Source organism: Hakea prostrata, chromosome 1 (assembly GCF_041222555.1).
Source record: "Hakea prostrata isolate BN-2017 chromosome 1, UWA_Hpros_2, whole genome shotgun sequence".
Taxonomy (NCBI): Eukaryota; Viridiplantae; Streptophyta; class Magnoliopsida; order Proteales; family Proteaceae; genus Hakea; species Hakea prostrata.
In genome coordinates, this window is record NC_142600.1 from 60,692,704 (window position 1) to 60,720,679 (window position 27,976).

The window sequence follows — 27,976 nt, forward strand, 5'->3', positions numbered from 1 at the left end:
TTATTTTTTTTAAGTTTTTTATATGTGGGTCTGTTTAGTGGATCATAAATTAATGTTGGGTCATTTTAATGCAATATATTATGTGTGAGTCCCAAGTAGACAAACACCGATAGCCGCCATTAAATATATTTAAATTTTAAATATGAATTGACTAAAGTGCCTATCATATTATTTTAATACATTGTTTTAATTTATGGTTTTAAAAAGAGATAATTGATCATTAAGTATTAATTATATTTATATGATTAAAAAATATATATTCAGAAAAGGAAAATAATACAAAAACAGAATGTATTGAATAACTTGAGGGGCATTCTTGTCCCTCTACGTTTGAATTTTGAATAATACTTCATGGCGACTAATGGTTTTTAGTTTGGTTAGGATCTGCATGTAATATATTGTATTAAGAGGACCTGACATTAGTTTGTGACCGCTAAAACGACCCACACGTAAATTTTTTAATTTTTTTATTCGACTTAAACGTTAACGCTTATGTATAACATCATACATACATCTACGAAAGGTGCTACTACTAAATTAAATTAGAAAAAAGGAAACAATGGACGGGGAAAAGCGCATAACATCCAAAAGAAGGTGTTTCCTCTCCTCTTTCTCGAACTAGGCCTCGAACCCTAGCCGCTGTCATTGCGCAAACGATTTCTCTTCCCCTTCTTCTCCGTCTCCGGTGACCTACTCGCCTAACAGTTGCAGCGGTGCATCGTTTCTGCATCTTCTTCCTCTCGAAGTCTCCTGGTGGTGGATTCTGAGGAGCATATCAGTAACTTAAAGGTCAGCTAAATAAATCTCAGATTTAGTTGGTTCTTTGATGTTTCCATTATTCATGGTTTCATAATTAAGCTAATGTGAAATTCAAGGCTTGTGGTGATAATTAAGCTAATGTGAAATTCAAGGCTTGTGGTGAAACTAGTGTGCTGTATAGTTACTTTATTCTTCTCATCTTAATATTTGATTCGATCCTTGAGGTGCTTTGATTTTTATGAGCATGAAACCAGGGATTAATTTTCGAATTTTGAAAGAGTTCGGTCAGAAGGGAAACCATTAACGGAACACCACTATCTCATCATCCATTTTACTGAAAAACAAACAAAACGCACCGACGACGTTGAGGGACCAAGATTTCTGTCCTCTTTGTAGCACATGGTGTTCCTTGTGCAAGCTGCGACCTATTTTATTCGATCTTTAGCTTATTTTCCCTCCTTTTTTTTTTTGTCTGGCTAAGCGTGATCTGCTCACCCGGTTGATATGAATATCGCTTGATAATAAAGTTTTGTTTATTAGGTTATGCATATCTATTGTATAGGTCCATATTATTGCTTATAGAGCAGCTGAGCAGGCATCTAGATATGTATGTACTATTGCTGTACATGTTTTATTGTGCTGGACCCTTTAAATAGAGATTTGATTGCCATATGTATTCATACTCTTATGATTACCTTTCCCATACTTAATATCAACCCCATGTTTCACACTTTCACTGTCTCCAAATCAACAAACCCATTTCTTGTTTTCCTAACTACTCTGTTTTTTAGTTTCCCTCAAGAATCAAAAGTTTGAAAGCTTAAATCCCCTAATCTCCAGAAGCAGCAGTGAATGCCAAAGAGGGCTGGCCCAGTTGTGACTTGTGACTTTGTGAATATCCAACACTGTCATGTTCCAGTCATAGAGATCTGCATGCTCATGGGCCGGCCCTCTATTTATATTTCAGTCTTGGGATGAAACTTCATTAAGCCTGCTATGTTTCTCCCCCGGTTTGGTGTTTCCCCTCCCCCTGAAAGCTCTAGTTCCCAAATAAGCTAGGCTGAAACCTGTTGGCTTCCCTCCCCCCTTGTCAGCCCCTAATTTTGGGTGATCTTGTTTAACCTTCCAACTCCCAGACCTGCAATTAAGATTTGTATGGGCTATTAGTGCTCAATTTTGCTTGTCCTTTGGAGGAGCCCTGATGTAAACCCCAAGCTGAGGGCCAGTCTTCAGGATCACTTAATGGGATTCAGCAGCTATTAGGGTTCTTAAAATTCAGCAGCTAGTGTTTTCAAGGATTTCTTTCTTGAAGACAGTAGCTAATTAGGGTTTTCTATAGGGAAAAGGATGGTTAACCCTGCGGTTGTGGTTGCTGGGGCTTAGAGTAAGTTTAGGGTTGAAGGGAATGTCAATTAGGTTCAGTCAAGGGTTTTTAAGATGATATTTGATGGTAAACTAATTTTGAATATACTGTTTTTCAATCTCAGATTTGTTCTAGATTTAGGGCTTGATGGGAACAAGGGGAATGGGAAACTATGGTTTTGGGGTTAGGTTTGGGGCTGGTACTAGGGTCGAAGGTCAAGGGGAGTGGGGCGACGGTAATTCCAAGAGGAGAGAGAATTTAGAGGGAATAGGGAGCTGCTGGTTTCAGGGTGTTAGGACTTAGGAGGGATTCCTAGGTGCTGCAAGCATGCAGGGGCGATTGGGGAGAGAAAGGAGAGGGTATATGAGATAGGGAAGGGGAGGGGTGATGGCTTACTTGATTAATGCTGCTGGGAATTGAAAATTGCTGAAGGAGATCAATCAAACAAGGTGCTGCTGGGTTTCCTCAGACTTGGAAACCCTACACAGCTACACCTCTCCACACTCTCTTGGCTGCAAACCTCTCTTCTTAATTTTATTAATCATTAATGACTAAGTTGTTTACAAGCCTAGATCTTGAATTTATAGACTAAAATAAGGAAAACCTACTAGGACTCAACAGACAAAGAGTCCTAATTAAACTAAGTTGACAAATAAAAGGAGTCCTACTTAGACAGGGACTTTATCATAACTTGACAAATAAGAACTCAAATAACCCCCCAAAAAAGGGTAGATCTGGACTCCCAAAATCATCCAATACTTGGCTAGACCCGTTATGACTCCAAATAAGGGTCAAAATGACTAATTGGCCTTGTTGAAGCTTGGCCTTCCTGGAGGCGCTGTAGGAAAGGGCTACCCGAGGCTTTCTTTCGTCCTGTCTTGGAGTGGTCCTGGCTGGTTATTTTAAACCCTTCTTGTTTAGGTAACCCCCTTTTTAACCAATTTACATCCCTAGAATCACACACCTTGGCGTCCCTTCTCCCATTGTCAGCCCCTAATTTCGGGTTAGCTTGTTCAGCCTTCCAGCTCTCTAACCTTCGATTAAGATTTGTATGGGCTATCTGTGCTCAATTTTGCTTGTCCTTTTGAGTAAACCTTTCTTGGTTAGGTTAACCGCCATCTGATCCAATTTACAGCCCTATAACCCCCCTGAACCCTTTGGATCTGGAGTTCAAATTCTGCTTAACTAACTCCTAATTCAAGGAGCCCTTAGAATTACTTGAAACATACATCAGTCCACCCCTAAGGCCTACACACTAATGCCCTAAAGCCCTTCTCAATCATAGTTTATTAACCCCAAAAACTGCTCTCACACCCACACCCACACCCGTTTGTGTTTCTGTTCTACAAAGGTATTGGCTGCTGGTCCTTGATTGAACCCCTCAGTTCCAGGCTGCATGATTATGGAAGATGGAGAAGGAAAAGATTGTTTTCTTGACAACTGATTTATGGGCTTCCATAATCATTAATGGTTTCTTGTCACGTTAGATCCTTTGATAAATATATTGTGATTTTCTTTTGTTTTTAATTGGTGCCAAAAATTTGAAGGTTTTGTATGTGATTATGCTTAACTAATTAGCTATTCCTTCCTAGATCCTTGCCGGTCATTATGATTGTTTTCTATTTTACAGGCTTCAGCTGCTCCTATGTTATTAATATTTTGATACTTCATGGACGGGAAGCTACTGGATTATGCATTCCCATCTGCTCCATAAATAGTGGAGTTACCTTAAGCATTGTATTTGAGTCACTGACTAGTGCATATGGCTGGACTGTTACCTGGAGATCCCTCACACCATGGAATGGTTGAAAGTGGGCCTTACAACTTTTCTGATGAGAAGCCTGAGGATGAAGGAGGTGGTCGATGGTATTTCTCTAGGAAAGAAATTGAAGAAAACTCGTCATCTAGAAGAGATGGCATTGATTTAAAGAAGGAGACATATTTACGCAAGTCTTACTGTACATTTCTGCAGGATTTGGGTATGAGGCTTAAAGTGTAAGTTCACATGAGAATCTGTTTTACCCTCCAACGTTTACACCCTTGAGCATCTGATCTTTTGTAATTCTCAATTTTAGTTTATATAAGATTTTTTTGGGGGGGGGGGGAAGCGATCAAATTTGCCTTCACAACTCAACCTTCTGCCTGCTATTTGTTGCTTTTTCTAATGCTGTCAGGTGACTGGTCTATGCAGATATATCCTGTAATTTTTCAATGCCTTAAGATTTAAATATATTACATATTTGACCTCAAACCATGGAGAACCAGTGGGAGCTCAATTGCAACAGAATCAAAGAAATTAAGGAAGAGGAAAATTGATGATGCGAACACAATTGACCCCCCCCTTTTGGTCAAACGCTTAAGTGGGCCCTCTATGCTGGCTAAATCCTCTAGGATTGGTATTTTAGTCACTTTAGTCCTAATTTATTGGCTGGTTTTATTTTCAGAATTTTACCTTTAATTTGAAGAGTTTCAGTTAGTTAGGAAGTCCAGTTTGAGTTGATTAGGAGTCTTTGAGTCTTTGGTCTAGCACATGGCAATTAGAGTTTAAATTAAAATAGAGTTTAAGTATGTGCTTATTAGAGTCTAAGTTAACTTAAAGTTTTATTTCAGCAGGTGTCTATTAGATATTTTAAATTCTATTTCAGTGGTTGAGGTTATGTGTTGGGAATTTAATTTATTGAGGAAACCCACTTGGTTTTAAGAGTCTTTAGTAGGCTATAAACAAGAGCCTCTTCTTTCTTTGAAGTTTAAGCTTGATTATTGAATGAAAAGTTATTGAGTTGAGGACTGGGGTTCCTGATTGATGGGGCCTCGGCGATTTTAGAAAATTCTTCAATATTCAACATTTTTCTTCAAGCCTCGCAAAAAATCCAACAACAGTAGTTCTACATCCTTCAAGAATTAAGTACAGCCCCTCTAGAAGTTCTGCAGCCTTCAACAAGCACATCCCCTCCCTACCATGCGATCCAGCCAAGCACACTCCCTGTCTTCTCTGTCTCTCTCTCTCTCTCTCTCTCTCATGCGCAAGACCCTAGAACCCTAACTTGATCACTCAACTAGACAGAAGGACATTTCCTTCTAGAATCCTTTTCTCTAGATTCTTCTCTAGAGTCTAGACAAAAGGACATGTCCACCAAGTTAGAAGCTTCCTCTAGAGAGTGTACCAGAAAAGATTGACAAAATTACCCTAGGAGTGGAAGATCACCCAACTGAAGAGTCTAATCAAAGAAGGGGAGTTCCTGTCCCCAACTTTTATCAACCAACTCTTGATCAAGAGAGCCCATGACCACCACCAGAGGCAGCCCTAGAAGATTCCAGTGATAAGGTAACCCACTTGGACCGATATCAAGGTCCTAGAAAGATCATAGAAGAGGTACAACTGTTGTCCATGACAACCAAGGTGCGAGATTTCACTCGAGTTCGCCGGTTCGCTACTTGGCGAACTGGCGAAATCTCGCCGAAAGTTCACCTGAAGCCGGAACCTGAATTCCAGCAGAGCAAGGTGGACGGTGGAGTTCGTGGAAGGGTCAAGCCATTTTCTGCGATTCAAGAGTTGCCATGGCCGCTATCTCACAGCTTTCGAAGAACCCTTCCTTCTGGGTATGTCAGGGAAGAGTGTGATTCAATCTCTGTCTTCCAAGTCTGAAATTTCTGTACAGTGGGAACCCAGAGAGATGGGATTTAGGTGAAGCTTAGGTCCTGTGATGGCACATACTTGAAGGCAAATGGAGGTCCACATTCACTCTCCAAAGTTCAAGCTGCTTAAACCGCTATTGTTCAAGTATGGGCTTGAGGGTTTCGCCGTTCGCAGGGGTTCCTGCTTTTGGCTTTTACTCTGGTGTTCAGGGGTAATTTGATATTTCTTCATATACTAGGGAATCAAGTTCCATAAAATCACACTATTTCAACCCATCTCTATAACTCCCTCTCCTCATTCCTCTTCCCTTCTTGGTTTACAGAATCTCCCATGAACCTCTTGTTTCCTAATTTTTCTTATTTCTTGGTCTAGCTGGCTGCAAAGTTTGCTATCTTTCGCGGGTTCGCCGGAAAATCGGCGAAAATCGCCGATTTTCCGGCAACTTGAAGGAATTTGTTTTCGGCCCCTGTTTTATATCGCTCATCACCAACTCCGGCGACTTCAAGGAATTCCTTTATTTGGATGGTTGAGATTTTTTTAAGGGAGATCCTAACCTATAAAGGAATCCCATTTAGGTTAGGAGTCTTAGCAGGCTATAAATAAGCTTAGTCTTTCATTGTATTTTTGAAGTCTGATAATTTTGAAAAAGAATTAATTAAGGATTGTGGCCTTGTTGAGGGGGTCACAGTTGAGTCAAGATTGAGATTATCTTCAAAGATCAGCACCTTCTTCAAGCTCTAGCACTCCTTCCAGTTTCCAACAACTTTAAGAATCTACAGCACTTTTCGAGTGGGTACAGCAAGCCCCTACCCCATCCTCTTCCCCTGTCTGTGCAACTAAACTCCTCTCCCCTTACTGTCACACCTCTGACAGCAACTCCCCCAGCCCCCAACTGCTCCTAAAATCCTGCCCCTGGATCCTTGCCGGCCCCTCTCCCCTTAGTCCCCTACCCTGCTGTTCCTTCTTTCCCTCTCATTTCTTCATCACAACCCTCCCCTGTTTCTGACTTGCAGCATATCTGAACTCCCCCCCCCCCCCAAAAAAAAAAAAAAAAAAAAAAAAAAAAAAAAAAAAAAAAAAAAGGTTTCGTCCAAAAGATTATGCTTTTCCTTATCAATTGTTTGGTCCAAAAGATTTATTCACCCTCACCCAAACCCAACTGCAAGCTTCCTTTTCTCTTTCTATCTTACCTAGTGTAAGTGTGGATACCCTATTACCAAGTAAACCATCCCATCCTAGCTGTTGATAAAAACTCTAATTTTCCCTTTCCCCAAAAAATATCCCAGCTATTTAGGTTTGACTTAATTGAGTTTCCTTTGTTAATTTAGATTGATGTTGGTCTTCTCACATCTTCTATCAACTCTTATCACTCCTAAGAGATTCCAACAACTTTCGTTACCGTTAGGCGTCCCATAATATTTTTTGAATTATTTTCTGAAAGATTCTGGGCAAACCCTCAATTTTAGGGAAACCATCTTAGAAACCCTATCCCTAAAATTGGGTGTACATTAGAGGGCAGCCTTCTCTACTAGTCCAGTCACAGAGTTTCTCTACTTGCCCATTCACAAAGTAAGACTAGCCTAGTTACCTTCGATGACAATCACTAGGGCCTAGTCGGAGTTCGGGACTTCTTGAGGCACTTCTTATTGAATTACCATTCTCACTTCAGTTGTTGCTCACAATATTCTTAGTCAGTCACTACACTTGGAGGCCTCTACTTTCTTTTCATCAACTTTATATGGCTCAGCTTCCTAGTTCCCTTTCTTCATCCCTGTATGATGGTCTGTAGGTTGAAGGAGTTTTGGAGAATTTCCTTCAAAATGTTGTACTTTTCTGCTGTGGTCATGGCATATGTTGTTGGGCATTGACTGATAAAGTCTCCATTGACAGGCGTTAAGCCTTTGATCAAATCTCTGTGTTTAGCTCATTGATGTACCTCTATATCACTGCCAGTCTATCTCTTCAAGTCCACATTTGTAGGTGAATTTAGGAATCTCTTTGTTCAGCCCATTGATGTACCTTAATCTCTTTTCTTTGCACACTTTTGTTGCCTTGGTGGAAGCTGACCACCTTATGGAAGAGCACTTTGTCGAAATTTGGAAGAACAATTTTGTCATTCAATTTTTATTTTGACTTTTACGTAGTTTGTGACTTGTCTAAATCATCTGATAGCTTTCATGCACAAAACATCATTGCACCAAGAACAAGCGTACCTAGTGATTATGATGAGAATATTTCGCACAACATTGTCATTTGGAAAGGACTGGGGAGAAAATCTTCTGCTCTCTTCTTGCCTTTTAACTCTGTAATCTCTACCTTGATGCCATAATCCTTGCCAGAAAACTGTTATGTGATATTCCTGGCAATTACTGGCATATGTTGATCTCTTTTCTCTTATGCCATACCTTCTTCGTATTGCTTAAGTTTCTTAAAAGATCAAATCTTCTTCTTAGCAATTCAATCTGCTGTTCTCTTGTAAAACTGTAAAATTGAATCATCCTCATTCATCAATCTTCTAATCTTCAATTCCTAACCCTATACACTCGCCCTTTCTTTCTTTCTATTTTTGTTTTCCTTAAACCCTAGCTGGTAAACTTGAAATTAAAACTTAGGTCTATGCCAATCTAATTATCAAAACCGTCCCAAACTTTAGGGATCATGGCTGTACATAATGCCTAAGTGTTCTCTAAGTTTCATACCATCCAACCACTATAAGTTATGTTCTTGTATACCCCCATTAAACTACCCCAAAATCCTAAACCCTAACCTTCTGAATTAAGATCCTGGAAGACTCACCCTAGTTGATTCTATTTAATCTAGGGCCACATGAGTTAGGGCTTGATGTGTTTATGATGTTAGTTGTAAGGAAATCCATCAATGAAGGTTTCTTGATGTTTCAATGAACGGTTGGTGCCATGGGAGATTTGGGTCTTGGGAATGTTTTGCTGGGATAGGTGGACTCTTTATGGTTCAGTCCAAGGTTGTCAAAGCGACAAAGGCGATGGGGCTTCCAAGGAACTAAAGTGACAAAATGCCAATAAAGCGGCGACTAAGCGTTCTAGTGTTATTTTTTGATATTTGATTCAAATATCAAAAGTTACATAAAATTCCTAGCATTTAAGTATGAAACGCTTGCAAACTTAATGAAAAGTTCATTTATATAATCAGTATATAAGATTGGAAACAAACATAGTCATTAACTTCAAACATAACAGCATCAAAGTCACAAATCAAACTTCAAATCTGCACACTGCATTTTTCCCACTCAAGCCAACAGGAGCAAGTTGCCTCCTGATTTAGAATAAAATTGATCACACACCCAAAAGTAGAAAGAGAAAGAGCATGTACCACACAGCAGTGTACCTCATATTGAATGATAATGCTATAATATGAAACCTGAAAAACTATAAAGGCATAGGCTTAAGATCCTGTGGAAAGAAAACTGTGGAAATGTCTATTTACTACACTTGAACAGAAACTATTCTGTTCTAAGTTCTAACATCAAATCATGATTGCCAAAACCTGAATTACTAGGGCACAAGGTCTACTACGTATATGCTACTTAATATTTAAGATTATCCAGACTCAGAGATTAGAGAAGAGGGGGGAAAAAAGGAAAAAGAAAAGAAAACCTGACTTTGCCTGAGAAGAAGACAGTGCTGGAGAGGAAGACCACTGCAATCTGCGACTTCTGTGGACCAGATTACGACTGCTTCACAGGGGGAAAAGCCAGAAAAAAAAAAAAAACAAGTCGGAGAAAGAGGAAGTGAGAGATGCCAGGAAGAAGTGAAGAACTGAAAAGGCCTGCAACTCCCTGCGACGACAGCTTCATAGTGAAGGGGGAAAAAAACCAGAAAAAAATCCGGCACTGACAGCTTCACAGAGGTGGTGACTTGAATCTTGATGTCTTCACTTACCTTCAACAAGAGTGAGAGATGCCGGAGTAGAGACTCCGCCACAAAATCCTGTGAGGAGAAAGGGTTTGATAGTGAGAGAATAGAGACGATCATTTTCGATTTAAGATTTTCGGTTCCTTACTTTCTTTTGTTTCGTTTTGCTTTTTAATTTTTTTTTCTATTTTTTAGTTTGATTCCATGTATCACTGTTAGTATAAAAAATCTTTTTGATTGGAATCACATGGATACCATTGATTTGGTATCTTTTATAAAAAAGGTTAAAAAAAATAGAAACAAAAAAAAAACGATTGCTTGGGTGACCAAGGCGTCCAAAGTGCCTGCCTGGACGCCTAAGCAACACCTTGGTCGACAAAGCAGGTGCTTTTTTAATTTCAAATAAAGCGACTGTTGCTCAGACTTTTTTATACCGCTTGGACGGTTAAGCAACACTTTGATAACTATGGTTCAGTCTGTTTCAGTCAATTAGTTGAGTTTAGGATGAAATTATCAATTAATGAAAAAGCTTTTCCTGCACTTTGTTGCTTCTCCAACGAAGACGTTTGTCTTGTGTTTGATCAAGACTGGTGGGATCAATCTTTAATACTTACCCCTATTATAACCTCATATATAATACTGAAAAATAGACCCCTGTACTTGGGAAGGTAAGTCTAATTCAATCCTTAACATATTACCTAACTTAAATTGACAGGAAAAGTGAATAGACTTCAAGCAAGTCATAATCTAGATGCAGTAAACATTTAAATTAAAACAACTAAGAAAGGGAATTACAGAAAGTATCCCAAAATAACTTAAAGAACAATTGCTTCAAACCAGCCAAACCAGTTCAATTGAAAAGAGCAGAACATAAAAATAAACCAAATATTGAAGCCAGTGCCATGTGCAACCTAATTACCCCTGCGTAATGTGCTTGAAGCTGACCCATTGATATAACCAAATTCTAGGGTTAGGGTTTTGTGATTGTTTTCCGTAGAATTAAGGTTAGCTCAGAATCCTTCCTCTTGAGACCAGCAACATAATTAACAAATCTAGGAATGGAATGGATAAAATTGTTAAATTTGGTGAGGATGGGGATTGACAAAACCTAATGGGTTGTCGAATTTGGTTAACAAAGAAATATGGGATGGGTTTCAGGTTTTGTTGAGAGGTATGGGATGACCTAAGGCTGGTAGGAAAAGGAATGGGGTGAATTTGGGTCCATATGGGTATACTGTGAGATAGTTAAAGATGGGCAAATTTGGTATGGGTTGCTTTTGGGGATAGATAGGGTTTTAACAAATTCTTATGGGATGGGTTTGAGGTACTAGGGTTCTAACAAATCAAGATACGAGTGTACTTGGGATACCCAAACTTACCCTAGGACGACTAGGGGAGCCTGCAGTTGTGTATGGTAGGGTTTAGGGATGATTTGTGCTGATCTTGGGTGTCTCTTCTCTTTCTTTTCTTTCTTCTCTCTCTTTTTTTACTTTTTTCTTTTCATTTTCTGGTTTCAGATCTGTCGCAAGAAAAAGGGAGAAAAGGGAGGGGTCAAATGGGAGAAAGAAGAGAGATGGGGTGCCGCCTGGTCAAGCGGAGGGTGGGGGTGTTGTCTATGATTGCCGTAGGGGTGGGGGAAGGGCCTAGGGGAGACTGCAAGGGGGAGCGGCTGTTGGGTTGGAGTGGGGAGTGGGTGCTTGCGCAAGGAAGGGGGAGGGTTGTGGTTGGCATCAACTGAAAGAGGAGACGGGGTAAGGGTAAGTGTTAAGTTGTTTGCTGAGTCAGCAACTAATGTAAACTATTGTAAGTTGTTTGCTGAGTCAGCAACTCCTTAACAGTAAGGCTGCTGTACTTACTTGAAGATGCTGCTGGTTGTTGATTAGAAGCTGGAAGAATTGAAGAAGCTTTGAAGAAGATGATCTCAAACCCTGCTATGGCCACCCCTCCCAAGAAGGCCACAGCTCAATTCCCTCAGATTCAGATTTGTAGTCAATTCAGCATGCCTTTACAATGAGATGGGTGGGGCTACTTATAGCCTTACAACGAATTAAATAGCAACCACATGAATAAAAGAAAATAAATTGCATAAAAATACCTACTTATCCCAAAGGAATCTTAATTTAAAATATATTCCTAATGGCACTCTAGCTCTAACTAGGACTCACTTTACTGATTCAAACAAGGGAATAAAGTCAGATTTGGATTCATAAAAATAAAACAAAATTCTGGAATAAAATAATTAGCTAAATAAGTGAGAATTGACCGAATTGCCCAGGGGGGGTTCCACCTGCCCTCTAGGTGTGCCATTTTTGTGGGACCTTTGGGCCCATTCTTGGGGTTTCGGCCAGGGGAGGATTCATGCTTACATCACCTATTACATAAACAACCCTTTGGGATTGAAGGCCTAATATTTTTATAACCCAACCCTAGACTTATTCCTATGCAAAGAAGCACATTTTGATGTGTATAATTGATAATGAGCCGAATAATTGGAAACTTGGTTGGATGGGAGTAACAGTTCAGTTTTTCTCATGTGATGTCTTTGAGCCCAAAGTGAACAGCACAACCTGCATGGGACGCACAAAATAGATATTGATTCGCAGAATCTCGAGTCAAGAGAACATGAATAAAGAGAGATGATTTTGCAAGTCTCAAAGCTAGGACATCAATAGAGAGACATAATAGGAAGGATTAGGAAGGAAAAGAACCATAGAAAAGGAAGCAGAAGGAAAATGGATGTCGGTAAAGGAAATTGAGAGATGGGTTTTAGGAAGAAAAGAATTAGGGAGGGAGGATTCAGAACTTAAATAGTGGAGGAAGGAGAAACCATAGGTTAGAAATTAGCAGTCGCGTCTAGACTTTAAAATTTCAGGAATTTCTATTCAATCCAATCATCACATTTTGGCCTACCTTCAATTCAAATTAATAAAAGAAAAGCCAGTTCCTAAACAAGATACCAGGTTTTACCTGTTTTAGATTTTTTGCCACCAGCGTGACAATACAACAGGTTAGTAGTTTAATCACATTCACATCGTTCAAATATACAAAGAGAAAGATATGTTCCTAAGCAAGATGCCAGGTTTCACTTTTTCTGCTGCCAGCCAGACAACAGTCTCTACTAGAAAAAGGCCAGAGAAAAATCCTTGGCTGGCTCCTGTTGAGTCAGGTGTTCTAAGACTGAAAATAAATTTCCAAGCTAACTTTGATTGACTACTAGACACTAAAAACATAATGGTAAAATAGAAGTTGACAAATACAATCCTAACAATTACATAGAAACCCCTGTACATAGCTGCATCAGTGCATCATTGTGATGTGAACACAAATTGACCCCCCTGAAATGGGCCCACCCTGGCACGCTGGCCGAACCCTAATACAGGGGCATTTTGGGCATTTTAGGCCTTATCTTGCTGCTGGAATCTAATTCCATAGAAACCCCTGTACATAGCTGCATCAGTGCATCATTGTGATGTGAACACAAATTGACCCCCCTGAAATGGGCCCACCCTGGCACGCTGGCCGAACCCTAATACAGGGGCATTTTGGGCATTTTAGGCCTTATCTTGCTGCTGGAATCTAATTCCAGAATTTTAGCCTTATTAGTAGAGTCCCAGTCCATTTTAAATTTCTTATTTGAGTAGGGATTGAGTTGGTTAAGTTGTTATAACAGTAGTTAAGACACTTTTTACGAGAAGAGTTCCTATCTCTTAGGAGCTTGTTTTTGATTGAAATTAGTCTTCATTAGTGCCTTCGATTTACTTAGGTAAGGAGTCTGTCTTTAAAGAGGACTCTTATAGATAAGTTAGTCGTTTATTTCAAGAAGAATTCTTTTTATTTAGGTGGTTAATTAATTGTACAAGGCTATCCTAACTTATAAAGGAAACCCTAGTTAAGTTGGTCTCTAAGTCTTAGTTGAGTCAAGATAGAGTCTCCCAGTTTGATTTAAGTTCTTTCTTTTGATGTAAGGATATAAATAAGCCAACCTTTGATTGCAAATTTTGTCATGCATTGAAAATATTGCATGTGGAAAACAAGTCAGGGGTTTCTTTGGGAGGGCCTTGGCGTATTTATAGCTTCTTTACTCCATTGCAGCAGCCTCTCTTCAACAAATCAGCAGCGCTCTCTCATCTCCAGCAATTAGACAAGTAACAGCACCCCAGTCTCTTCTTCCACCTCCGTTCCCCATTGCAGCCCCTCCCCATCCCCTTTTCCCTCTTGCGCACCTACGTAAAACATCCCCCAGCATTGCAGCACCCTATCCCCTCTTTCCCCTACCCTGCGACATCCTATTCCCTACTGTTTCAGAATCAAGAAACACCCAGAACCCATTCCAGCCCCCACTGCAGCCTCCCATTCCTTCCCCCTTACACAACTCCAAGAACGAACGCCGTCCATTGCAGCCCCTCCCACGAGCCTTCCAGAAGCCCTTCCCCACCCCTACAACACTGTAGGATTCCCCCCTCCCTCAAACCCAACGGCGCCCATCCCACCCCCTCTCTGTCCTGCGGCAACCAGAAAAGAGCAGGAAACAGGAAAAAAATGAAGAGGAAAAGGAAAACAAGAAAGAAAGAAGAAAAGAAAGAGAAAAGAAAATAAAGGAAAGAAAGATTACCCAAGTTTCAAAACTGTGTTCCATCCCATCCCATTCATTGAGTTGTTTTCCCTCCAAAGTTTCCCTAATCTTTCCCTTTAACCCCTATACATCGCAACTCATAAGATCCCTTCTCAAACCCAACTCTAATTAGAAACCCTAATCTTTGTCAGCATATATGTCGCTTTGATGTGAATCTAGGTCTAGGATTAGGGTTTCTTGGAAAGATTCCCTAGAATTAGGTATTCACCCAGAATCTTCCAGCAAATAATTCCAATAATCTTAAGGGGTCTTATGGCTAGATGGAAATTGAAAGGAAAATAAAGAAACACAATTGGAAGATTCACCCAGAATCTTCCAGCAAATGATTCCAATAATCTTAATGGGTCTTATGGCTAGATGGCAATTCAAAGGAAAATAAAGAAGGGATTTTGTGATGGGTATCGGTTGTATTTTTGGAAGAGGGAAAATAGGGAATGATCAATATGGGAAAGATCTTTGAGAAATCTTTCTTGAATCTTTCCTTCTCTTTTCTTTTCTTTCTTCTTTTGTTCTTTTTTCTTCTTTTCTTTCCTGGTTTTTCTTTTTCTGTTTCAGATCTGCCGCAAGGCAGAGAGGGGGAGGGAAGGAGAGTCTGAGGGAGAGAGGAGGGGGTGGGGGCTATTGTTGGGGGACGGGCTCGGACAGTTCGTAGTTTGTATGGGCAAGGGCTAAGGGGTTTCCCGAGGTGGGGAATGCTGCTGCTGTGATGCGGCAAGGGGGAGGCACCTAGGGTGGTGCGCAGGACAGGGAAGGGTCAGGGGAGAGCTTGTGGGGTCTAGGGGAGGTGGGTAGGGGCTGGTGCGCAGTGGGATAGGGAGGTGAGGGAAGGGGATGGGAATACTGTACTTAGTTTTGGAAGTCGCTGCGTTTGTCAATGGCAGCTGGAATTTGTTGAAGGCTGTAGAGAATTGGAAGATCTTAAAGAGGCTTGAAGAAGGATGCTGAATATTGAAGAATTTTGTAGAATCTGCCGAGGTCCCCTCAACAAGAACCCAGTCCTCAACTCAAATAAATTTTCATTCAATTATCAGACTTGAGAATTACAATGAGTATTAAGGCTTATTTATAGCCCTTGCAAGAAAGAGCTTGACTCAAATTGGGAGACTCAACTAGACTTAGAAACCAACTTAACTACCACCTGACTTAGAGAGCAACTTAACGACCTCCTAAATAAAGGACTTCTTGAAACAAAATACTGACTTATCAATAAGAGTCCTCTTTAAAGAAAAGACTCCTTAACTAAGTAAATCACACCCACCAATAAAGGCATTCTAATCAAAAGCAAACTCCTAAAATATAGGAACCCTTCTAGTAAGAGAGTCTTATGACTCTTATCTTATCCACAACTTAACTGATGGAAACTCACACAACTCAATTAAGAATTTCAAAGGGATTGGGATTCTTCAAATAAAGCTAAAATTCTGGAATTTGGATCCCAGCAGTAACTAAAATATCAGAAATACCCCTGGAATAGGGTTCAGCCAGCTTGCTTGGGGGGCCATGGGGCCCACTTTAGGTTTCGGCCAGGGAGGTCAATCTATGTTCGCATTACTCTTTCTTTATTGTTTTATTATTATTATTATTATTATTATTATTATTATTGTTTTTGGTTTAAAGGGAGCAAGGAGGCTTCAATGCCACATTTTATTGAAGGGCAGATTACTCTTCTGTCCGTAGTGAAGGTTAATGTTCCATGACCTTCCATTGGGAGGATTTTTGCAGGTGTCATCTAAAAGATTCAATGGTTAATAAAATTAGTTTTTACTTCTCAGCATTTTAAGTTTAAGAAGTTTTTTAAATTATAATTGCACCCCTCTAGAATACACTTCTCTTTTATATAAAAACTCCCAAAAAACATCAAATTTACAAAACAAGCCAACATCCATGCGAACCAAAAAAGAAAAGAAGGGATTTTAACCCTAGCCCTGGCCCCTGTTCTGCTCTTTTCTCCATCAGCCCATTAATATGTCTCATTTTCTCAGTCGTCTTTGTCTTTGCTCTACCAAATCCTTTGACCCAACATACACCGATGCCATCCTTCTATTCACTTTTGAGAGACATGGTTTTGCGATTACAGGTATTGACAACAGGAAAGAGGAGCAGAGGAAGAATAAGGTGGACAACGGTTCAACAAACAATGGTTGTAGTGGGTTAGGATCTGAGAGATGGGAGGATTACAAGGAAGAGGGAGTAGATGGAGGAGTCTTGAAACGCTATTGAAATTTTAAGACGATGGGATGTTCTGGCTGGAGCTTCAAGGTCTTGGATATGGCCATGAGAGCGACGACAAGGTAGAGAAGAAGGGGGAGGCCAAGACCGAGTGCAAGCGATGGAAATGGTGAAGGGTCTGTTTGGACTTTCTGTTGTTCACGCTCATCGGTGAGGCAGGATATCTAGGGTTAAAGGCTGAATTTTTCCCCAATCATGAAATGGGTTTTGAAGTGTGAATTAGATAAGTTGAATGGATACAAGATGTAAATTTGAAAAAGCTGTAATAATAGTAAATGACTTTTATGATTTTACCCTTGTTTCCAATCGTTGGATTTTCCAACACTAGGTGTCAACCACTTCACGCCTGCGCGGGATGAACAAAAATCCCCATTTGGAAGTATATGGGTTGGTTATGCAATAAGGTCCTGCATCCATCTTGTTTATATTATTTATTTGCAACATGCTTAATCTCAACTGGCAAAGGTAGTATCTCAAAAATAAAAGGAAAAAGAGAGAAAATAAAAAGTCTTAATGGCTTACTTTTACATTTATATACCTCTTGTAGCAATTTCATTATTATTATTTTTGAATAGGAGAGAAGTTGTTTTACTTTATTTGCTCATTTAGCTGAGATTTTATGAGATGCAGTTGGGGCCTTTTAACCACTTGGAATCATGTGCCAATCATTTAGAATGTGTTTGGTAACGTTTATGTTTTGAGAGACTAGTTTTTATGCAAAATAATTTTTTAGTGTTTCTGTGCTAAAATACCGTTCTTTGCTTGGAAATGGGCATTTGATAAAGCCGTTCTAAAAATATTTTCAGAACACTATTAGAATAAGTTGGTGTTTGATAAACTCGTTTTAAGGTTTCAATCAGGGCCAATTTTCTCACTTCCGTTTTTGTTCTTTGATAAAAACATCTTTTTGATGTTGTGCAAAATGCGTTCTTTAGACCACTTTTCTGACCTTTCCTTTCGTGAAGAACAAAAGAACAAACTGTTCTAACAAATGCCTCTAACCCGTTCTTCCATTTCGAAAGAACAGAAGAATGCCAAAAACATTTTCTAAGAATGTTACCAAACGTGTCCTCAGTAGGCTTTAAGCCATTAAATTTGAGTTGGTATTGTGAAAGTTAGGTGGAAGCTCTTTGAATACAATTTTAAAGATATGAGAACAGTTCTTTTCCCCCGTCCCCTTCATTTCATTTTGTTACTTTTGCACTATTCAGTATTGTAGCTATACTCAACTGTTACCAACGAGTTATGGTTTAGTACAAAATGTATGACTACAAATTGATTTCAATGCAGACCTCAGGTAACAATAGCTACAGCAATAATATTTTGCCATCGTTTTTTTCTTCGTCAATCTCATGTGAAGAATGATAGGCGGGTGAGTACTAATAATTTTATTCCAAATTTATTTCTATATGTTTTATGTCGTGTGCTCCCCACTATTTGTGTCATTTTGGCTGGGCTTGTGGCAAATATATTGATCTAATCTCCATTCCTTTCACAGGATTTATTTCTGCAACTAGATTGTTAACTACCCCTCAGTCTGCATAGACAGTCCTTCCATTTTTGGCTGTACCAAATTCTGTGTTCATGTCTCCAATCAAATAATGAGTTTTTTTATAAGTTTTGCTTCTTTGCCTTGGCTGCCACATTCATTTTGTACTGTGTGCAGTTTGAAGAGTAAACAGGTAATGGGATGGCAACATTGGTAAATAAGAGTCTTAATGCTATAACCACTCCTTAAACTTGTGACCTTCTCAGAGGGGACAATCGTTGCAAGGAGGGTACAAGTTTATGGCATTCTTCTCATGGAATGCTGGATAGGACCCGTCAGACCATGAGCCAAGCAGCCCTAGCATTCTCTTCTAATGACCTGATTTGTTTCCTGATTCATTAGACTGGATGGTTTTGATAGTTGAGCCATCCTAGTCTTCAGGAGCATCCTGTTATATAAAGGAGTGTCCCAGTTCACATATGCAGTTGCATGCATGTATTTCTTATATCTCATAAAAAGTACCCTATATAATTAAAAAAAAAGGTCCAATGACCTGTACAGTTTAAAAATATTGGTTTATGGTGATAATGATTTTCTGGTTTTATCAAGGTTGCTACTGTATGCAATTGATGTTTCAGCTATTATTCGCTTCTATATTGCTGTTTGTATTGCTATAATGTTGCAATCTCGATGTGTGAATTGTCATTGATTATACTTGGTAAATTCTAAAAAGAGGATGGGTTGGATTTATTCTGTGCTTCTTCATCTTCCCCACTGAAGATGAGGAAGAACTCTCTCTTGCTATCTTTTCGCTCATGTACTGAGTTTTGTTGTATTCGAACGGCTGCTGCCAGAGAAGACAAAATGTCAGGATTCGATGTTGTTATAATGAGGTGAGCATGATTTGATTAAAGATGAAGAGAAAAGATGAGGGTTAGATGTAAGGGACCTTTCTTTGTCTTTCTTCTGCCTGCTTCTGCTGCTGCTAATCTTTTGATTATTTCCCCCTTTTATCAATTGTGGTTGCTGTTATCGATAGCCCCCAAAAGTTCACTGCAACAAAAATGTTTGCCACTTTTCTAGAGGCTCTTGTTGTCTCTCTTGCTTGGTCTTGGTAGAGCCCCTTTCCACTGCTTATGTGACTTGTTTCTCATTCTCCTACAACTCTATAAGGTAACACTGCAATAAAGAAGTCTTGATCCCCGTGGATTTATACCCTGAATGCTCACATTGGTTACCTCTTCTTCCACATCTAAGTCTGATATATCTTCCTCGGGTTGTATAAGGAAAGGGTTAGATTCGGACGCCATCTTCTTTCATCTTTGTCTTTGATTCTTACTTCTGTTCTTTGACTTGTTTTTAGTTTGTTAACAACCTTGATTGAATCTCTCAGTGCGCACCTGAAGTAGCACCTGTAGCTCACAAGTCACAAGTAATCTTCCAATTCTTCTTCAGAAACCCACTAATTCTCTGCCATCAAATCATCTTGAAGCTGTTGAAGACCAACAATGCCTGCTTTAGCTTTATCTGCTGAAGAAAGGGTGGAAGGACACGGATTGAACGGAATTTGGGTTATGGGGAAGAAGAAATAAACAAAGAGAAGGGAAAAAGAAGAGAAAATAGGTCATTAAAATATTTTAATTAGGGGAAGAGAAGAGTATATTGGACATTAAAAAAGGGGGGGGGAAGAGAGGGAAAAAACTGTTCGCAACAATAACCAACAGAGTTGATGTGTAACCCAAATTCTATGGTTTAGGGATTTTGATTTCAAACCTAAAATTGGGTCACTCCAGGATCCTCTCTCCGAGAACCAACAACCTTATGGGATTATGTGGGAAGAAATTAGGGTGTATTACCCAAACAAAACCCAAGATGGGATGGGATTGTGGGAAAGGGGAATAAATTTTAGGCCAAATAATATAACCCACAACAATAATTCCAGGGTTAGGAAAGGTGTAGGATTAGGAATTTAGGGAATACGTGGTTCTATGTGATAAGGGTTGTGAAGAAAATATGTCCCAAGGGATCGGTTAAGTTGGTGGTTTATGGTCAAGGGATATACAAACCCATCCCATGGGAGATATGGGATAAATTCCTTGAGATGGAAAATTTTATTTATAGGGGTCAGAATAGGTTAAAACATAGATGAATGTAGGTAATAATATAGAAAAGTGATTCCCCAAGTTTGGTGTGGTTTGGATGGCTAAATTGAAAGATATTAAGGTTCTTGTCTTTAGGGTCTTGGGAAGTATTAAAAAAAAAATTCAACAAAATAATTATATCTTGAATTTGGTTAGTCAGAATGGGGTCAAATTAGGATCTAAGGTCACTACTAGGGTTGGGGGGATGATGCTCCTGAAGTTTGGGATATGTCTAAAGTTTAGATTAGTGTAGCTTTGTCCTTGAAATTTGGGTTTCAAGGAAAGTCCGAAAACTCAAGTAAATAAAAAGAAAGGGTGCGATGGACAAGGGAAGGCTAGGGATGGGGTTGTGCTTGGAGAAGGGAAGAATGCTGCTTTATTGTTGAATTGTTGCTGAAAATCAAGAACTCTTGCTGAAATTGAAAAGGAAAAGCTAATACTTTTAATTGTGGCCCTCCTAAGAAGACCACAATCTGGATTTCCTCGAAACTCAAATTTGTATTCAATTCAACGTGTCAATTGCATAGTTGGAGGCTTTATTTATAGTTTAAAATAAGAAATAGAAAATAACTCTGAGTTGGACAACCAACTAGAGCTCTAATTGGCTTATCCAGCAAATCAACTACTTCTCAACTACTTTGACATAAAAAACTCTATAACTAACTCTAGGAGATTCCAATTCAAATTCTAAGAGTAGATATGGAATCCTAAAAATAAACTAGTGGGTTCTCAAATTGTGGGATCCCAACATCTCTGGCAGTCTCCCCTAAAATAGGAATCTTGAATAAATGGCAGATTACTAATCGAAAAACAAAATAAAAATATATATAAGGTTTCAGACACATCTTTGACTTGGTGGGATCCATACCTAACTGTAATAACTTTGAGCAGAATTACCAAAATATCCTCGGATCAAATTAGGGGGTTCTTTTTTGCTTCTTTTTTTTTTTTGGGGGGGGGGGTGGTTAATAATTAATTGTTTTGGAAAGCGGGGGTGTAAGTGTAAATAGTGAAAGTCGATGGGTGATTATGGAATTATGCCTCTCTGATGGGGGCTTTAAGCAGTTGCTTGTAAGCTTCACATATGTGTCACATGTAGTCTAGTCTACATACTTTCCTAGTCATACAACTTCCTTTGATAAAATGGAGTCAGTCAGTCTGACAAAAGTCTTGTGGAAAAGAATGAAATGGACCATCTTGGGGAATTGTTCGACCAGCACAAGTGTGGAACTGTGTTGATCTGGTGTTTGCAGCAAGCTTAGCACTAAGTCCATACCAATATGTACCCAAGGTTATTGTAGAATAGATACTGGAGGATCGAGACCCGAATTCTGCTTAATTCCCTTCATCATAACATATTTCATATCCTTGTACAAGTGTGATATATAATATCTGTCAGACACTTACTATTGTTGTGGTCGAGATGTCCTTGAAATCCTCTTGTTGTGCAGTTGCTTTGGTAGGGATGACGCAGGAAAGCAGAGTTGTGTTTGTAAGAATACATTTGCAGCATATAGAATGGAACAACTTACCACAATGCTTATTGCAGGGAAAAAATTCCGAATAAACGAATCCTCCATATCATACTATTAAGGAGATCTAATATGCTTGCACTTTGATCAAAGTAGGGCTAGAAAAAGAGAACATATTAACCAAATATGCATGGAGCCCAACTGCCTGGTAGGGCTTTGCAGACAGTTTAAAAAATGATACAGAGTTCTTTGAATTTAGGAACTTCAGGATATATGAAAGCAGAGTATACAGTTGAACTCCTCTTAGGGCCTGACTACAGTTCTGTATTAGGTTATGGAAACCATGGCAAGAGGAATCCCCTAAAAAGCACCATTAGACAACATATCTGGCCATATAGTGAGAAAATGCATAAAAGCAAGCCTTTAGGCTGAAAGAACACGTGTTGTTGGCTAACCACAGCCATCAGCATCATATTTTTATTATTCAACACATATTTCATAATGCAAGAAATGGACTTAAGAAATCCAGCCACAGAGGAAGAAAGAGAAAATCAAGGTCAGACTTAAACCGATTGCTGGTCTTGCTCGCTCAGACTCTGTTTGAAGACTAGAATAATTAGCACAACAGCAATGTAAAATATTAGCATGATCTGATGCATAGACCTTGAGATATACATACAAGTCAACAAAATGGAGGGTTGAAAAGTCTTGGAAGAAACAGGATTTTATGATCCTAGCAAGGATTAATATCTAATATGTCTTCAGTCTTAAAGAGGTCGGATCACATGAACAAACTCCATTGCAGTAGCACAAACAGCCTTTCTTCTTTGGTGTGACACGACCGGAAAAGACGGAAACGGTATCTGCATAGCCAAGAGGGAAGAAAGACATGGCTGAATGACAGAAATTGCATAACTTAACACGAATAGGTCTGATCCAAGTAATTTGCCCAACCATCATTGTATGGGCTCAAAATAATAGTGAATCAAAGTTCAGATGTGGGTTGGTTGACACAGTACAGATTTCTTCATCCATACGACAGAATCAGATAAGAATCCAGTTTAGTATATACCTTGACAGGCAATGATTTATATCCTGAAAATGTGATGTAAATTGCTGGTTAGATGTTATTCAGATAAATCAGATCTAGAACAGGAAGAGAGAAAATAGAGCACATGCAGTTAGTGTAAAAGCCACAGATCCAAGTATCAACAACCAAGGATGCAAAGTTTGTTGAGGCTGATTTCGACCAGAGAGAAACCACGATGTGGTCAAAACCTGGGGATTTCCCCCGCCAACTAGTTGAGGTGGTTTTGAGGCCAATATGTTTGTTTTGTTTTGCTTTGTTTATTTTTGTTTATTTGTTTTTCTTCTTCTTTTATTATGTATATTTTTATATTTTAATTATTATCTATTTTTTGCATACAGCCTTGTTTTGACTAAATGCTGTTCATGAACTATTTTGTTGAAGAATGTCAGAATAGTACTTATGGTTTTTAAAAAATTTACTAGGGTACTGTAAAATTTTAAATACGTGGTTACAAATTTACAGTATCTGATAGCACTATTACAAATATATAGTTAAGATATAAGTACTTTTTTTGAGGTAAAAGTTAACATATAAGTACAAAATCAGGCACGTAAGTGAAGAAAAGAAGGTTCTTAACACTCACTCAATCCCACGCAGAGTTTCTTGGTGTATCGATTCCACGAGCTGCTACATACCGTTAAATATTATTAAACTTGATCTTTTTAATAGGACGTTCTCGTCATGTGCATTATTGTTTTGTTCTATAGGGTCTCAGGATTTATTTTGCTCATTCAATGTACCACCTCTTGTGAGGGCATTGAGGACCTTTTGACCTCATTTATTATTGTATAAATAGTAGCAGCAGCTTAATTAGGCTCTTCCCTATAGCCTTGTTCAAACTTCTCTTTCCTCTGTTAGGCTTCTCCTTGTTCTTGTTTCTAGTTACAGGCTTGAATTGTGATTTGGTATCACAGCATAATCAAAGAACTAGAGACTCGATTCTCCTCTTTTGAGTCATTTTCTGTTTCTTTCTGTGTGCAGCTACCTGTCACTGCAGCTATAATGTTTCAGATTGATACTTCTTATGCATGAGGTGGTCTAATCCTGACTGCATACCTATCTGAAGACCCCAAATAGTTAACAATTCTGCCCAAACTGATTGTGTTACAGAAATTTAGCAAAATATTTTTCTTTTAATTTTTCTTTTCTGAAATTTGGTCGGGTTTATCTTCTTCTCTGAGTCTCTGGGCTGCTGAAGGCTCCAATTGCCTGGGTTAGCATTATCCAGTATTGTTTGGTTGACTTTGCCATGCACAATTGATCTTGATTTACCTGGCATTTTGGTTCGTTGAAGGTCTCCCAATTTACTGCCGTTACTACCTGTTCTGGTTGAGTGCTGCTGCTATTTATCTACAATTACTTTTGCTGCTGTGCCATCCACTGCAGGGCTTTATTGAGTTCAACCTGCAGTACTATGCTTTCTGATGCTGCCACGTTTTCTGAGCATACAAAGTCTACTGATCATTTGACTATTTGAATTATTTCTATTAAACTCAAGGAAAGTTCTAATGGTCTTCTATGGCACAAGCTCTCTATGTCAGTGTAGTGGCTAAATGTAGATTACACTTTATTAATTCTTGTCTACTACTTTTGACGAGACCTATGATCTATGTCGAAAGACAATGAAGCAGGTAGACAGGTAGGTGTACTTAAAAAGGTAAAAATAAAGTAGGCTGAAAGGGTATCACATCTTGCAATCAGGGTCATTAGTCTCAAAAGTTGCAGGGATGTTCTTGTTTGTCATCCTAAGGTTCAGGTGGCTGTTTTTGCATGCTACACTTTTTAGTGTTTTTGTTAACAATGTTCTAACGATTGTTTTTGCATATTTATTGTAAGCTTTCTAGTTTGTACTACTTTGTCATTTTCTAATACAAGTTTCTAACTATAATACTTAACAGACAATTGCAACTGTATGCATGTTCCTTGCGGGGAAGGTTGAGGAGACTCCTCGGCCGCTGAAGGATGTTATCCTAGTTTCTTATGAAATAATATATAAAAAGGATCCTGCTGCAGTTCAGAGAATCAAGCAGAAGGTACCATTCCTTTTGGTGGGGTGCTTTGTACAGTTGTACCTGTTTATGTCTGTACTTGGTCATTCTGGCTGTTGTTCTTGAGGTTGTTTCTACCTTTTTTCTACATGTTTTCAGAATTTTACATTAATTTTCTCCATATTTCTTGGTCATGTTACCGTGAAACCATATTTGTATTGATTTCTTGTATTTTGTGAAATAGGAATCTAGGATTACCACAATAGTCATTGAGCACGATGAACCATGATATTGGGGTAGACATGTGGAGGGGAGGGGAGTCAAAGTCACCTAGTATTATCTGTTGACTAATCTGACATGTGGATGCTTTATAAATACATTTTAGTCTTCTTTTCCTTATTTTATGTATTTTTTTTGGCTCCTACAAGAATGATTATGGGTGTTAGGTTTTTAATAAGTATTCATCCCCCTTCCCCCCTCCCCACCCCAAAAAAGCTTTTCTTGGCCAGCCAAAAGCGATAAGTCCACATCCTTCTGATGGGATTTTAGATTCTGTTTAAATTTAATTGTTGTAGTTGCAATTATTTGGCCTTAAAATTTATTGTTTTGTTCTGCATGTGGTATGTAGGAAGTCTATGAACAACAAAAGGAGCTGGTTTTACTTGGAGAGCGGGTTGTGCTTGCGACTCTTGGTTTTGACCTCAATGTGCAGCACCCATATAAACCTCTTGTTGAAGCAATAAAAAAGTTCAAGGTTGCACAGAATGCACTTGCCCAAGTAGCGTGGAATTTTGTCAATGATGGGTATGAAAGGATATCTATTTTCCTTCTTGTTGCTCCCAATTGTTTAAATTCCATGGTGACAAACTGTGAATTGGCATGTAGGCTGCGGACATCTCTCTGCCTGCAATTTAAGCCCCACCACATTGCGGCAGGAGCCATTTTCCTTGCTGCCAAGTTCCTGAAAGTGAAGCTTCCATCTGATGGCGAGAAGGTCTGGTGGCAAGAATTTGATGTCACCCCACGCCAATTGGAGGGTTAGTGTCATTCTTGGGATTATAGAATAGAAAGGTCCCTTCTTGACAGTAAATTATAAACCTTACCGAAGTTAAGTGACTGCATATCTGGTGGTGCATATGCTTCATATGGGGTCATTCTCAGCCCGTAAAAGCACACTGCTGTAGTGTTATGTTTTTCTTTTTGCCAAAGTTGACCAAGTTTGATGTTCACATCCATTCCATACTTGTGGATATGTTGATTGAATGATGATGATAATATCAAATCCTGGTCTGAAACTACTTTAAGAAACCCTTCTAACCCAAAACATTTGTAGATCTGAGATGGAAGATACAGAATGGTGTGTCTGACATGTATGTTTGCATTTTGTATTGCTATATTATCTGTGGTTTTCTTGTTTATTGGTAATTGATCATTGTGGGATCTTTTTAACATGAATAAGTCTGTTCATCTGTTTATTGCAGAGGTTAGCAATCAAATGTTGGAACTGTATGAACAGAACCGTATTCCACTTTCCCAGGGGAGTGAAGTTGAAGGAAGTGTTGGAACTGGGGCAGCTCATCGGGCTGCAACAAAAACTCCAATACCCAATGAGGAACCATCCTTGGCCAACCAGGCTGGAGGTGGATCTACAGCAAGGCCTGGAGCTTCAGTACCATCATCATCTAGAACAGGTTCCGACCATTCACATCCTGATGATCACAGTGGACCTCATAGGAGTACCCAAAATCGAAGTACTGAGTATGGTAACTCAGATACAAAGAGTGTCATTTTGGATCATGAGGAGGATGGAGAAATTAAAGCTCATCGGCAAAGTGAACAGGAGTGCTTACCTTACAACAAGGAGCAGGGGGGAGATTCAAACAAGTCTAAGTTTGAGTCAGAGAGACGTGTGGAAGAAGATCAACAAAGAAATGGTAGGAGAAGTGAAACAGAAGCGGGGAAATGGAAGAATGAGGTTGCTCCCCCATACAAGTCCAGCAGTTCAGGTGGTCGGAGTTTGGATCACAGAGAAGCTTCTGTAGGTCAGTCTCCGCAGGATGCTATTAAAAAGATTGACAAGGACAAGGTCAAGGCAGCACTGGAGAAAAGGAAGAAATCTCGTGGTGATGTGGCACGAAAAGCGGAGTTGATGGATGAAGATGATCTTATAGAGCGGGAGCTGGAAGATGGTGTTGAATTGGCTGCTGAGGACGAGAAGATCAAGAAGGAGAGGAGGCAAAGCTGGTCTAAGCTTTCAAACAGGTCAGAACCTGACAATCAGAGCTATGCGAAGGATCATCATGATATTGGACATGGAAATCATTCTGGAATGGAAGAGCAGCCATCTCAGGGACCAGGGGTGGAGAATGTAGAAGAAGGGGAAGTCTCTTTGGACGATGATGTGGGTCGAGGATATCAGTCTCCCAGGTTGAATGGCCGCAAGAGGAAGGCTGGGAGCCCTCCAGATAAACGATTTGAGGGAAAAAAGCGGTACGATCGGTCAATGGGGTATCATAATAGTCGTCACGACATCATGGAAGATGGAAACAGGATGGGCCGTAATGGTTATGCAGAGGGATCACAATAGGCGTGCACAAGAAAACCACATGTGAAATGTGGCTACTGTAATATACTTAAAAAGTGTACTACAATCGGTTTGCCGATCCAGTCATTGTTTGCATATGAAGAGGGATTGGAGCAGCCATAGATTTTGTGATATCAAGGTAATTGTTAGAACCAATTCCATATGGCCGGTAAAAATAAATATCATTCTAACTGTATTATCAGAGTACTGTTTGGACCGGTATTTTAAGGGGCTACACTCCCTGTTCCATTGCTTATCTGCTCTTTCTCGAATTGTTCTAGTCTTGTTGAGGATACATCTTTTGTCAGCAGCTTTTATATAATATCATTATCATGCTAATAGGGATTTCTGAGCTACCTAACGTCCTACAGTGGAGATATTATTTATTGTTTTTATCTGGGAATGGAACTTGATCAGAGCCCCCTTTGTGGGGTGACAATTGTTCATAGCTCTCCCTCATCTTCTTCTTCCTCTCCTTGACACCAACAGTCATGGTTTTCTCTACCAATCCTCTGGCCTTAGTATTCTCTATTTCTATTTCTGCTCTCCAAGTTAGCTTACCACTCTAGCATTTATCCTTTGGTCCCCAAAGTGGGGTGAAACATAAGAGCCTTGTCAATTAGAACTCTTAATATGAGTTCCACAATACCACGAACCCCCAATTGAGGGTGGGTGACTAACCAAATAAGTGACACTCATGT

General features: G+C 39.4%; 1 protein-coding gene across 1 annotated transcript; it reads left to right on the top strand.

The window, feature by feature from the left end:
- Positions 1-551: 551 nt before the first annotated feature.
- On the top strand, positions 552-27,963 carry LOC149029262 (cyclin-T1-3-like). Its single transcript, XM_089141342.1, is given in 8 exon segments — positions 552-789; positions 3,753-4,117; positions 17,802-17,883; positions 24,602-24,736; positions 25,320-25,495; positions 25,577-25,728; positions 26,173-27,262; positions 27,264-27,963. Coding segments are annotated over 7 exon segments (1,908 nt in total). The 5' UTR covers positions 552-789; positions 3,753-3,884; the 3' UTR covers positions 27,304-27,963.
- The last annotated feature ends 13 nt before the right edge of the window (positions 27,964-27,976 follow it).